Genomic DNA, 14,546 nt, shown 5'->3' on the forward strand with positions numbered 1-14,546 from the left:
CCTTCCTTCCTTCCTTCCTTCCTTCCTTCCTTCCTTCCTTCCTTCCTCCCTCCCTCCCTCCCTTTCATTCTTTTTTTCCTTCTTTCTTCCTGAAACTTATAAAGTGAATATAAACTTATGGATTGAGTAACAGTTGTAAGTGGAGGTGACCGAGACTTGGTGAGATTGATTGTGAGGGAGCAGTTGAATGATTGGATTAGAAAGGGTTTATTTTAAAGAGAGAGAGAGAACTGAAGGAAAAGCTCATCTCAAGCTGAACTGCTACCTGTAGAGTGAGAAAAATTGTGAGTCCCTTCTTAAAAGGAGCTTGGTTTGAGTGGGTGTGAAGGAGAGGATGAATCAGATAGCTCAGATGGATTGATGGAGAGGTGGGAGTTTATTAGAATGAAAACAAATTAGAGCTTTGTCTAATTTTCAGGGTGGAACAGAGGAAATGCTGATCTACTTTTAGTCTTTGCAGCTCCTTTTGGAGCTTAATGGAGGTGGAGGGCATCAGCAGTGACATTAATGATTGATTTAAGTGCTAGCAGCTCTTGTATTTGAAACCAAGTATGTTTACTGGGGCGGCTCTTTCTGAACAAATAACTAAGCATTTTTCTTAATAGTCATACCTTCCACTGCTTCATCCACAATGTCCACCAAATCTGTATGACCTTCAAACATAACAGAATTGTCTCTTCATTCTTTAACTCTTCTCTTTCTCTCCAGGAGCTACACATCAGTCAGTCAGTGAGTCATTAAGTAATGTGTTAAGCACCTGAAATGTGTGGAATAGCCCTCAAAGAGCTTATTTTCTGATAGGGGGATATAATACATATGTGGTGACCAAGGAAGTCTAGGTAGTTACAGAAGTCAATAGAGGAACCATATTTTGTCATACCTTTTCCAGCTGCAATAGAAATATTGATTTGATGATTGTTCCCAGAACGAAATCAGAAGCTAGAAAGAGGGCCCTGGCAGTAGAGTAGAGTGAAAGAGGTCTATTCTGGGTAGACCTTGGTGTCCTGTTGTGTGACTGCATAGGATGTAAAGAACAAACTCAACGAAAGAGAAAGCTTAGCTCCAATTTATACATTTCCTGTTCCTCATGTGAAAAGCTTAAGGTTTTGATAAGACCACAGGACTTCTTGTGTGGTATTACTTACTACCTGTATGGCCCTGGGCAATTTTATTTTTTTTAGCAAATTTTAAAAATTTAAATTATTTCCAAGTTTTCTCCCTTCCTCCACCCTTCTCCTACCCATTGAGAAGGCAAGAAATACAATACTCATTTATGAAATCATATGAAACATTTCCATGTTAGCCATGTTGGGGGTAGGAGGGAAACTAGAAAAATGCTTCAACCTATACTCAGAGTTCTTCAGTTCTCTCTGTGGAGGTGGATAGCATTTTTCATCTTAATTTCTTGGGTATTTTCATGGCTCATTTTATTGATCTAAGTAGCTAACTCTTTCATAGTTGATCATTGCTACAATGTTACTGTATACAATGTTCTCCTGGTTCTGCTCACTTCACTTTGCCTCATTTTCATATAAGTCTTCCCAGGTTTTTCTGAAACCATCCCCTTCATATCTTACCAACATAATAGTATTCCATCACAATCATACCACAACTTCTTCAGCCATTCCTCAATTAATGGGTGTCCCCTCAGTTTCCAGTTCTTTGCATGGGCAATCCTTTTAACATTTTGGGACCTTAGTTATCTCATTTTCTGAGGTCTCTTCCAGCATTCAATCTGTGATTATAGTATTATCCTTTGAAGTTAAAAAATTTCATGACATATACCTCTGATCTATCATGTTTTAAATTTATATATTTGCTTAATCCCCATCCCCCCTTTTTGCATAGCCTTTGTTCTCTCTTTCACTACTGCTCATCATTTTTTTCCATCATCTTCCTAAGTTAATCACTTCTTTTACAGAAGTTTGGAATTCTTGGGCCCTCCATTTAACACAGTGCAGGGCACATTGTTGGCACTTAATAAGTGTTTATTGATGCACTGAAGCCATAATATTGTTCTTTTTTTTTAATTTTGGCAACTCCATCCAATATGTCATTGATGTAGTATTAGTCAAGCACATTATTACCATGTAGTGAGGGAAAAATATTTATATATAACAGGATTTGAGAAATACTACCTGAATAGATATTACTGTGGTATGGATACTTGTTTCCTTAGATTGTGTAATATTTGCTAGTGGGAACTACCCCGTTTCCCGGGTAACTAGCCCTGCATTCTTCTTCATCCATATATATTCCTCTGCTAGCTGGTGCATATTCTTAAGTTACACTTATTCTTGCTTGCTCAAATTTTGCCTTCTCTCATTGCTGTCTCTCTTCTCCCTTTCTTTCTCTGTACCTTTCCCCCTCTTTTTCTCTCTTCATACACATCTTTGTATATTTTTGGATGTGTGTGTGTGTGTGCGTGTGCACACATACATCCTGTATCCATTGGTACCTTCCTGTGTTTATACTTAAAAATGCAGTGAGTTATTTTCACACCAGGACTGAATGATGGTGATGAGGAGGAGGAGGGTGCTGCTCCTAATGGTGGTGGGTGGTGGGGATGATGGTCGTGATCATCACCCTCTCTATGACTGTTATCCACACAGTTTTTCCCAATTATAGTTCCCAGCAATTAACCAGGTTAACATATACATAATGCTCATGCTATGTAAAATCCAGTGGCTCATCATGACTGATTCACAAATAGTATTCTTCTGAGCTGGGCATTTGTTGTTTTTAGCATGGCTGTATTTGATGTTGGGTATGTGCCTAACTGTTAGTTTGGGCTTGTCATGGTATACATACGTTGTGTGCAGAATGCATTAATCAGTAATTACCCCTCTGCTCTCTGTATGCCACCTTTTAGTGTACAGGAATATTTATTGCCATGTTTCCTCTAGATTTATTGTGCTATATAAATATTGATTTCTCAGACAAACGCTTGGAGAAGCCCCCACTCATACATATAACCTTCTCTTTCCTCTTCCTCTCTGACTCAGACCTGTCACTTGCCTGGGGACTTGTCATCCTCCTCACTCCAGAACATTTTTCTCCCTTTCTGCAAGTTTGCTTATTAACACAGAATCACAGAATCCTGGTACTAGAAGGGCCCTCCAGAGGCTAGTGTGGTCCTTCCTTCAACCCTCATTCAGAACTATACCAAGCTAAGCCATCCTGATTAGAGGGTGCCAGGCTTTAGAAGTCTTTTATTGTTCAGACTCTTCTCCCCCTTCTCCCCCCTTTATTTGAATCCCTGTTCCTACATTAATTTGAGAGATACTCCTTTGTAATTCCAAAATCCCTAGTCTAAGTCTTTCTCTATGCCTTCTTTTCCCAGTTACATTATATTTGTACTAAACCTCTTAAAAAATACTTCAGTAGGATTTTGTATCCCAGAATGTTAGAATTGGAAGAAAATTTAGACATTGTTCAGTCCTAGTATCTCATTTTATAGAGGAGAAAATTAACAACAGAGAGTGGAGGCGACATATCTAACATCTTATAATTTACACTGAGTCCTTTCCATACTATAGAATTGGCTCTCGAGACTGAGATCCATGATGTTCTAGCTCACAATTGTATAATGTGCTGTAGTTTACAAAACATTCTCCTCACAGCAACTGTGATACTGATGTAAATAGTGCAAGTGTGAAAAGTTCTCATTTTACAGAGGAGGACACTGAGGCTCTGAGAGCTGAGCTCCCAGGGGTGGAGTTAATACTAGTACAGTGGTCTCATGACTCCAAGGCATCTTTCTCCTCACTACATCATGTGGCCTTTCGTGTGCTGGTTTCTGGCACCTTTAAGCACCTGCTGGCATCTTGACTGTACCTTGTGCCCAACAGGTTCTGAATTTATGCTGATGAAGATGAGAACTTGCCAAATAGCAAGTTATATAGTCAGTTCTTGTTTCAAGGATGGATTATTCACGTCCCTTCTTTTGTATCCATCTTTAGCTATTTTATGACTCATTGGCACTTTCAGGTAGAGAGGGAAATTGGAGAGCAAGGGGAGGTAGAAGAAATGATGCTTAAATGTATTGATTTCATGCATGATGTAGTGGAAAGACTGTGGACTGGGCACCTTTGGAGACCTGCTGTGTGACCTTGGACAGATCCCTTCCCCTCTCTGGACTTTAGTTTCTCATCTTGAATATGAAGAATTGCTTAAAGATTTAAGCTTTTTTCTAGCTCTCATAGTGTATATTTATATTCTGATTCTCATATTATGCAGCCTTTGTTTCCAGAAAATAAAAATGGATCTTTGATCATAAAAACAAAGCGGTTGAACACGTTCAGGGCAATATAACACTGTACAGAGTATTCTCTAGATTATAAAAAAGCACAATCTTTCCTGACTTCTAGGATGTTATTGTGAGACCTTTAATGTCTTAGCTAACACACTGGAGTTTATGAAGAAGGAACAAAATTCTGAGAAAAGGTTGTTTTTTTATTTTTTAAATTTTTATTCCTTTATTTGTTATTATTTATTAATATTTACATTTTTATCGCAGAACCAGATAGCAAGTTGTGGGCAAAATGTATGTGTGTGTGTGTGTGTGTGTGTGTGTGTGTGTGTGTGTGTGTAGGAGCCAAGACATGCATTAGAATTTTATAGATTTATCTTTTAAGACATTTCTAAATTGAAGTCATCCTTGAAGTGCTTCAGGGAGATCACTAGTGTCTGAGGGAAGACTATTGGAAAGTTAAGAATGAATTATATATACTTTTGAGACATGGGAAGAACAAACTGAAAGTGGGATCAGAAGGTAAGGTTTTCATAGTGAGAAGAGGTCTGCTCCAAGAAGATTTTCACTGTATGTGAGGCAGGGTACTGCAGTATATAATCATAGGACAAGAGGCTAAGAAGACTTGAGTTTGAATCAGATCTTATATACTTGCTGATTGTATGACTGTGCAAATGCTCACTGGGCCTTACTTTCCTTATCTGTGAAATGAAGGAGTTGGATTTCACTTCAGAGTTCCCTTCCAGTTACAAATCTTTAATCCTATTTACCCTTACGTGGAAGGCATGCCTACATGCAATACAAAAGAATAGATAGAAAAAAATGGGGCTTTTGATTATTTTATATGACGATTGTATGTGGGCCTCCCCTACTACCTGAGGCAGTCCCTAATTTGACATAGGGACCCTTTCAGTGGCAGTGGCTTGGCTATCTTTTACAGGCATCTGCCCCATTTTAGAACAAAACATCATATGAAAGACAGGAATGGTACCATCTTTCAACCTAATCCTTTTATTAAATATCTCCTTCCCATATATTTTTCTACCTCACCTTTATTTTTTCCATTCTCCTAATTGGACTAGTTTAATTCTGATGCATACATACCCTTATACAATCCTCTGCCTGATTTCCTCATAAGTAACACAATGTATTAACTTTCCCCTTTTCAATCACTGGTAATTAAGCAAGAGGCAAGTCTTACCTCCAGAAGCAGGGTTGCTTCTGTGCCATTGAAAAATCATGGAATGGAAAATATTATTATGATTTGTACTTTCCCAAGCAAATCTTAGATTCTGCTTTGCGCAGGAGCAAAGAAAATGAAAGCGAGGCAGTACATGTTTGTTTTTAGATTAATAGTTGAAGTTTGTTCATGTGGAAATAGAAGGGATTTCACCGTGACTAGAATCTGTCATTAAAAAGCCATTATCAAAGTCATCTTGCAGATTTCTTGGTTTTTTATTGTTAATGACAAAACAATCTCTTAAAAAGGAAAAAAAAAGAGAAGGAAAATTTTATTTTTATTTCTATTTAGTATTTTTCTACTTTGAAAGCCATGTAGTGTTGAAGACTTAACAGAATAGAACTTTAGTGAAGTGAGGCAGTTTAGAGATTTATTGATCAATAAAAGAGACAATTACAGCTTGTTTATGAAAGGAAAAACCCCTTTGGCCTTTTGAGCAATGTAGAGACTCTAATAATGATAACTCTGGTAACCAGCTTGAAACTATAAAAGTCAATAGGAAGATATAGGAATTCAATAAAATTATGACACTAGATAAACCTTACTCCAGGAACAAATTTTCCACGGAAGGTGACTTGTTTCAGTTAGATTTGTAACTTTAATTTCTCACTTATTGGATTTTTTTGTCATCTACTAATTATAAAATATATGGTAAAGGTAACAATTCTATGTCCACTGATATGAGAGGCAAGCCATGTGAATCAGCAGGCCTCAGATTTGAAGCCAGTGATTCGCAGATCTGGATTTGTGATGTTTCAAGGTCTTCCTGGATTTCTCAGGGTAATTCCATGAACTCTGCCAACCAGAACGACTTGCTTCACTTATGTGTAAGAAATATGTGCCCTTGGCTGTTTGTTGTTGTTGTTTTTTTTTTTAAGGAGGGTATAGGCATAAAGGTATCATAGATCACAAAAATAATGATAGAATGTTCCAGAACTTCCCAAAGCCTGGGAATCATTATTCTAAGATGCTGAATAGTTGAGCAGTTCTCATTTCTTAGAATCAAAATTTTCGAGACTTCTCAGAGACTAATTTAATCTGTTCATTTTACAGTTAAGGAAACTGCATGTCAGAGCTGTGAAATGGATCATCCTACTGAGTTTATAGCCAGACTCAATCAGCTTTTTCTTATCTTTTTTCCAGAAAACTTTTGAGGATAGGAGCTGTTTGCTCATTAAGTAGAAAGGGAATATAGATTCTATCATCATTCCCTCAACTCACCACAGCCCTAACATTCTAACATTGTTGCAGTTGTGAAAATCAAGATGAGGACTTTGGCTCTATGTTTACCTTTCTTATTTCTCAGAGGGATAGCTTAGTTCCTTGAAGGTAAGGATTGAGTTTTAAATAGTTGCTATATTAAAGTTTAGCATTTTCTGGGTAGTAGATGTAATAAGTCGGTGATGGAGATAGCTAGTCATTTGGATTGACCCTTTAAGCTTTTTACCTGAAATCTATTACTTTATCGGCACAGCTTTCTGGAACAAGACAGAGTTCATGGTTGCTTTGAAAATGGGATATTCAAAGCCAATTGGAAACCATTTCCTTTGCAGATTTTGTACTGGTGGGAAATTAGAGAAGGTTCGTAGAGAAATGAGCAAAAAAGCCATGGCCTAGATTGAGAAATGTACAGTTATTCTTTGGGGCCTCATTGAAAGCAGGTGAGCTTCACAAAGTATCCGTGAAGACATGAATTTGTATTATAGTTTAATACTGTTTCCCCACCAACCCCTTAAAGCAGATTTGATTCAAATGGCCATGACCAAGAAGCCTAAAAACACTGATGTTAGTCAAGAAACATTTATTAAGCAACTACTGTGTATCAGGCATTGTCCTAGCTTCATGGGATATGAAGACAAAGAATAAAACAGTGCCTACTCTCATAAAGCTAATACTCATGTAAATATAAGCAGAATAAATGTAAGGAGATAAAGGCTCTAGGGTACTTTGAGAAGGAGATTACAAACATTTGGGAGGATCAGGAAAGATTTAATATAGAAGGTCCTACTTTAGCTGAGTCTTGAAGGAAGAGAGGATTCCCCAAGGAAGGATAGAGGGGATTGCATTCTAGGTATGGCGGTGGAGGGGATGGAGAGAAGGTCCGTTTGACTGGATTACAGATTGTAGAATTTTGCTGGACCTGTAATGTCAATGGGGCTGTAAAGATTGGTTAGGATCATATGGTGAAGGTCTTTAAAAACCAAACAGTTAACATTTCCTTCTAGAGGCAATAAAAGAAACCATTGGAGATTAAGTAGGGAAGTGAGATGATCAGTTCTAATGTTAAGAAAAAATCAAGTGTTAATTTGGCAACACTGTATAACATGGGCTAGACTGGTGAGAGCCATGAGGCAGGGGTATCAGTTAAGAGGACGTTGCAGTAATTTAGGCAAGAGATGATGAGGATCTGGGCTAACCACAGTGTCTGTGAGAGCAAAGAGAAATAGGATATAGATTATGAGCTTTGGAGACTGGACAAATGGTTGTGTCTTCAGCTGGATTCATAAAGTTTGAAATAGGAGGGAGTTTTAGCAGATAGGTTAAGTTTGAGTTATTTCCAGAACATCCAACTTGAAATATCCAGTAGGCAATTGGTGATGCAGCATCAAAACTTTGGGGAGAGTCTGTTGTTTATTTGTTTTTCAGTTATGTCTGACTCTCTACAACCCCATTTGGGGTTTTCTTGACAAAGATACTCGAGCAGTTTGCTATTTCCTTCTCTAGCTCATTTTACAGTTGAGGAATCGAGACAAAAAGGATTAAGTGGCTTACCCAGGGTCACACAGCTAGTAAGTGCCTAAGACCAGATTTTAACTCAGGAAGATGAGGCTTTCTGACTGTAGATCCAACACTGTACTGCCTAGCTGCCCCAGGAGAGTCTAGGGCTGGGTTTATAGGTCTGGGACTCATTTATATAGAGATGATAATTAAACCAATGGGAGTTTGTGTGGTTATAAAGAAAGATGATATGGAGAGAAGAGTGGCCAGGCTAGTGCCATGTGAACACATTCAATTAGGGGTTGGATATGAGATAGAGACAGAGAGATGATGGAGGCTACAATCCATTGGAAACATCTGGGGGGTTGCCATCAACAGCACATGTAGAAAAGTTGTTCTTAGCCAAGTAAAGGACCATCTCAGTAGACAATAACTAAAAGAGAAGAATTTTGAGGAGAAAGAGAGAACTGAAGGTGAATGGCCCATTTTCTTTTTTCTTTTTTTTTTTTGTCTTTATTAATTTATTTGTTTACTTTTGGTTTACAAGTTTCAGTTCCCCGTTCCTTTAATTTTAAATTTTATCCCCCTTTCTTCCCCTCCCCCCCCCCACCCCCCCCCCCCCGAAGGCATGCAATCAAGCATAGGATCTGTAGATACTTTCACATTAGACATTAGTCAGGTTGTAAAGAAGAATTATAACCTATGGAATGAACAATGAAAAGAGGGAACAAAACCAAACAAGAAAAAGAAACAGAGCAGGTAGTTTGCTTCAATCTGCATTCAAACTCTGTAGTTCTTTCTCTGAATGTAGACATCTCTTTCTATCATGAGCTTTTTGGAGTTGTCTTATAACCTTGCATTGGTGAGAAGAGCCCAGTCTATCAAAAGTCAGTCATCACAGATATCATGTGTCTGTAATTGTGTGCAAAGTTTTCCTGGTTCTGCTCTCCACACTCAGCATCAGTGTGTATAAGTCTCTCCAGGTTATTATGATGTCTGTCTGCTCCTCATTTCTTATAGCATAATAGTATTCCATTACATCCATATAACACAACTTGTCCATCTAAACATCTCCTTGATTTCCAATTCTTTGCCACCACAAAAAGAGCTGCTATAAATATTTTTTTACATATGGATCTTCCTCCCACTCCTGTGATCTCTTTGGGATACAACCCTAGAAGTGGCATTGCAAAAAGGGTATACACTTATTTATAGCCCTTTGGGCATAGTTCCAGATTGTTCTGCAGAATGGTTGAATCAGTTCACAGCTCCACCAACAAAGCATTAGTGTTCCAATTTTTCCACATCCTCTCTAGCATTTCTCATTTTCTTGTTTTGTCATCTTAGCCAATCTGACCCTTGAAATGTGGTACTTCAGAGTTGTTTTGATTTGCATTTCTCTAGTCAATAGTGATTTAGAGCATTTTTATATGCTTATAGATATCTTTAATTTCCTTCTCTGAAAACTGCCTATTCATCTCCTTTGACCATTTACCAATGACTTGTATTCTTATGGATTTGACCCAATTCCCTGTATATTTTAGAAATGAGGGAATGGCCTCCATTTTCTCAGTAAAATAAGAGGCAAGACCATAAGATGAGCAGGTAGCAGAATGTGTGGGAGATTTGAGGACTGGTTTTGGAATGGTTTGGAGGAAGAATGAGACAGGGAATCCCAATTACAGAAATATAAAAGGATTATTTTTCTGTAGTACAAGCCCACTGTGTAACACCAAATCAGTGTGGTTCTATAAATCCGGAACTGAGGTTCAGCAAGGGATGAGTGGTGATTTCTGTCACTGCTCTTTAAGGGGGTGAGGAAATCCAGGTAGATGACAGTGTCAAGGTGAACTGGTTAACTGTAGGGTAAGAATTGGGGGGGTAGGACACTCCAGTCAGAATGGGGTAATGGCCTGAGAAAGTGCAGTGGGAGGGAGAGACTTGAGGGTTTTGATGAGGGGCAAATAGGCTTAGGAAATATAAAGCATAGGGAGCTATGGAATGATTGGAGGTGGTCAAAAGAGGAATGTCAGTTTTTAATTAAGGAAGTATAATATTTATGAATAATGGTGAGAGCCATTGAAAGGAACAGAGAAACTGGGAGATTAGGGAGTTGTAAGGATGGTCAAAATGGAAGATGAAGTTGCCTGAAATTTGAACAGGAGTTGGGGAGGAGAGAAAATTGGTGAGCCAGGTGCTGAGGTCCTTGTTCATGGAAGGAGAATGACCTAAGAGTGTTGTGTACTGTCGGGATCTCAATAAGGTAGAAAATTTTAATTGAGTTCACTTCAAAGGAATACTGATAACTGAAAGATTAGGGCAAAGGAAAGGATTGGAGGTGGCGATGGAGAACAAGAACTAATGTGTTGGTGTTGGGTGGCTGGAAAGTTGAGTGAAGGCCCCAGGAGGACCCTGCTTCTCCAGTATGGAGTGCTGAGGTGAGCTCCCCAGTGGGCTGAGGCGACAGACATTGTGCCAGACTTTGGTCTGATTGGCTCTGGCCTAGTCTTCCTCTGATAGAGTTTGGAACTTGGATGTCATAGCCAGTCCTCTAGGTATTGTAGGCTGTGATGAACCACAAACCTAATGGTGAGCTTTATAAGTCGTAAGGAGAAATGGTACCTGATTTGGACTGCTAGGCCATTAGCTTCAAAAGCCTCAAGCCTTCATCAGTGACTCAACTGCATGATTCTCATAGCAGGAGTGAAGATAACTTTTTGATTCCAACTTGGGAGCTCAGTTGGAAGACTGAGTCAGCAATGCCTATTGGGGCTGGCAGTAGAGTGATGATTTTGTTGTAATTTAATGATTTTCCCCCATACTTTTGTCATACCTTCCTACAGTGAGCTTTTGTCATGCATGAGAATGCATTTTTGCCTTGATGGACAGATTGCTTATGGATTAATATGTTTGCTGTTTGCGAAGGTCTGATAAAAACACTGCTCTTCTTAGGATACACTGCTCCAAAATGAAAGATCCAGGTAAGCCGGAGGACCCTTTTAATTCCAAAATTTGCCGCTTCCATTTGTTTGTGAACATCTGTAGACCTTTCCAGAATTTGAAGACCTCTCATGACACTTGTTCAGGAAATTCCATGTCTTTTCTCATGCTGCAACCTGGCTCTGGGCACTTTTTGGTGCAGCGGGAAGATATTTAAATCTCTTATGTCTTCTTTTCCTTTTATTGTAGTTCTCCCTTTTTTGAAAGTGGTGCATCATTGTGATATCTTCATTGCATCTTTCAGCTCCAGATCATGCTAATAACTTGTTAATTTGGTCTCATTTCATATGAATGAAGGATTTAGGTGCTTACTGTGTCCTAAGCACTGAGTTCACAAATACAAAAGCCAGGCAGTCCCTGCCCTTTGGGAATTTAAGTTTCTAAAAGGGGGAGAGACCCCAAATTTAGGGGAGAGGTGTCCATGGGAGGAGTTTTATCTATGTCAGAGTGGCAATGCAGCAGTTCATTGGTGTATCCTTTTTTAATGGCATTAATAGTGTTAATTTTATTCTATTTCTCATAAAAAGTGGAAAGGGGGAGGGAATTAACTGGGTAATTGCTCAGGCAGGATATAAAATAGCCAGAGTAAATATGAGGATACATGGTCTCAGGGCATGCAGAACTGGACTTAGCTTCTTCTGGTCTTGGTCACTGGTGGTGCTGGTTCTAGCCCCAGTAGTAAGAGAGTGGAATATGGTTGGAGTGAAGATCTGGGCACAGGGTTCCAGGAATTGAATATCATCTGTAAAAATTATTCTTTTGCTCCCAAGGCCTCTTGGACAAAATTCTGAATCCATGTTTGATAGGCGTTGGTTCCCCCTCCATCATGACTGATGATTCATTGGCTCAATAACTTTGGGAAAATGTTCATCCTTTCTTAGAATTATTATTTTGTCTCTTCATTGATGTTGATTATAGCTTTTAAAAATTGCAAGTGAAAGAATGAAATGTTCCAAATGACATTAGGAAAGTAAAGATAATTTGATAATTTTTTTCAGATATCACTGCTTTTAAGTGGTGGGATATATCATTACATAAAACAGAGGGCTGGTGGTTTGAAAGGATTTCTCCAACCCCTTTGAAAGATAAGCACTAGATAGAGTTTACATTCTTATTGTCAGTCCTTTTCACATGGATCACTGTTTTCTCCTCTTTCTTGATATTTGGATTATTTACTTACAAGTCCACTTCCCTTGGGATCATTTCATTCCTTTCCTGTGCAAACCTTCTTCCTAGGACTTTGCCACATTGTCCTTACCATCTTTTCTTCCAGGGTCTTTTTCAACTGTTTTTCTTCTTTCCATTCCAAGTACTTTCTTCAGAGGGTTACCTGAGGTTTGGAGAAGTTAAATAACTCACCCCTGGTCATATAACTGTTAAATCCAGGTCATCTTGACTCCTTATCCAGCACTTTATCCATCACATCAGTTTATTTCATATAGTTTATACAAGAGCATTTATTTTTTTTTTTTGCTTTTTGGAGGGGGGAAGGTAGGGCAATTGGGGTTAAGTGACTTGCCCAAGGTAACATGGCTGGTTTTTGTGTTAAGTGACAGAGGCCAGATTTGAACTCAGGTTCTCCTGATTCCAGGGCTGGCACTCTATTCAGCGCACCACCTAGCCACCCCGATAATAGCCTTTTAATAATGACAGTAATAGGATTCAAATTCACTTGTTTTCCTCTGCCTACAGGAGCGAGATGTAATGAGATCTATCTTGGACTCGTTTGAAAATGATATGTCCCCAATAGAGCATTCTCCCCAGTTGGCCCTCCACATCCATGAGGACATGGTGCAGAGTTTGCATGCTAATTGTGCTGAAATGGAGGTAAGTAAGCCTTAGAATCAGCCTATTTTGTAGAGGGTCTTCTTCAATGAATAAAGATGACTGTACCCATTTATTCTGGTTCTTGGCATAGTTCATACACTTACTGCCACTGAAAAGCCCTCTGTATTTTACATCTTTGTCTTGAATTCTTAAAGGCCCCAATTTTTTTTTTCTGGTATGACACGAGAAGATAATTTAGCCAGTGAGTAAATCCTGCATCAAATCCTGTAAAAAACACCAGGCATTTCTCTATGGTGTGTAGGTTTTGAAAGAAAATAAATTGAGCATAAGAGCTTGGGGAGTCATTCCATTGTAAAAGTATTTGGTGCCATTTTGGAACAATCCCCCTAATGTGTGAAATGTCCTTTACTACTTCTCTTTACCGCAAGGGTAAGATTTGCCATCTTAAAAAAAAGATCTTTACCTTTTTTTCTTCTATATTTTTGATAAACACTGAAGAAACTGTTAAGCTTTATCTCAGGAAAAACTAAGAACTGATTGTTTGATGTTATGGAAACTCTTACTGCTTTCAATACACAATTCAGCATTAATAATAATATGTGGTAGTATTGATATGTTCATGCAGAGATAGGTATGTAAGTTGGGAGGAGGACAGGATTGATTGAGGAGGAGGAGGGAGAGGGAAGATAATACATACAGTTTTGGACATGTAATGAGATCTGTGAGGCCAATGTTATCTTGAATTTAAAATGTTCTGGGGGTATCCAGGTGAAAATATCTTCTAGACATTTGGAAATGGGGGTCTGAAACTGGAGGATGGATCAGACTGGGAGATATAAATCTGACTTAACTAGCTCCTGAAACCTGGAAGAGGATGAGATTGGGAAAGAAGAGAGTGTAGCAAGAGGACACAAGGTCGAGGGACGTGACCTTCTGGGACATTCAGTATATAGCGGGCATAGGTGGGAAGGGGAAGAGGGAGAGCCAACAACGATGAAGAGAGAAGGTAATAGGAGAACTATGAATTCAGGGTCACAGAAGTCAAGGGAGAAGACAGTATCAAGAAGGAAGGGGGTCCACAGTGTGCAATCCTTCAGGAAACTCAAGTGTGTTGTGTTTGTCCTTGCTTCTCTAAGAGGACCATGGCAGGAGGGAGATGATGACACGACTTGCACATGACTTTGATTTGAGGGAAGGAGGGCTGTTCGAGGTCACCAGCCTCAGTCACTTTCTCCTCCAGAACCATCTAGGTCCAGTGGCCAGATATTCAACAGCAAAACTAGAGATGGCCCAGGATGCAGTGGGAGACCCTGGCCCTTTTAGTCTAAGGTCTTTTCAGGTTCCCACTTTGAATGAGGCAACGCCCATTCAGTGAATAGGTCTGCTTAAGAAGTTACTCAAGGCGGGGTGGCTAGGTGGCACAGTGAATAGAACACCAGCCCTGGAGTCAGGAGGACCTGAGTTCAAATGTGACATCAGACACTTAACACAAAACTAGCCATGTGAATTTGGGCAGGTCACTTAACCCCAGTTGCCCTGTCTTCCCCC

At 39.2% G+C, this 14,546-nt stretch overlaps 1 protein-coding gene across 3 annotated transcripts in view; it reads left to right on the forward strand.

Moving 5' to 3' along the window:
* Positions 1 to 14,546, forward strand: part of MAD1L1 (mitotic arrest deficient 1 like 1) — an 865,451-nt gene that overhangs the window by 386,101 nt on the left and 464,804 nt on the right. For all 3 annotated transcript variants that reach the window (XM_069084812.1, XM_069084813.1, XM_069084814.1), the window contains one exon: positions 12,903 to 13,037. In XM_069084812.1, coding sequence (XP_068940913.1) covers positions 12,903 to 13,037 — 135 coding nt within the window. The remainder of the gene's footprint in view (positions 1 to 12,902; positions 13,038 to 14,546) is intronic.

Source organism: Petaurus breviceps, unplaced genomic scaffold (genome assembly GCF_028583685.1).
Source record: "Petaurus breviceps papuanus isolate PSGF00001 unplaced genomic scaffold, PetGlider_PUasm1.0 175, whole genome shotgun sequence".
Taxonomy (NCBI): domain Eukaryota; kingdom Metazoa; phylum Chordata; class Mammalia; order Diprotodontia; family Petauridae; genus Petaurus; species Petaurus breviceps.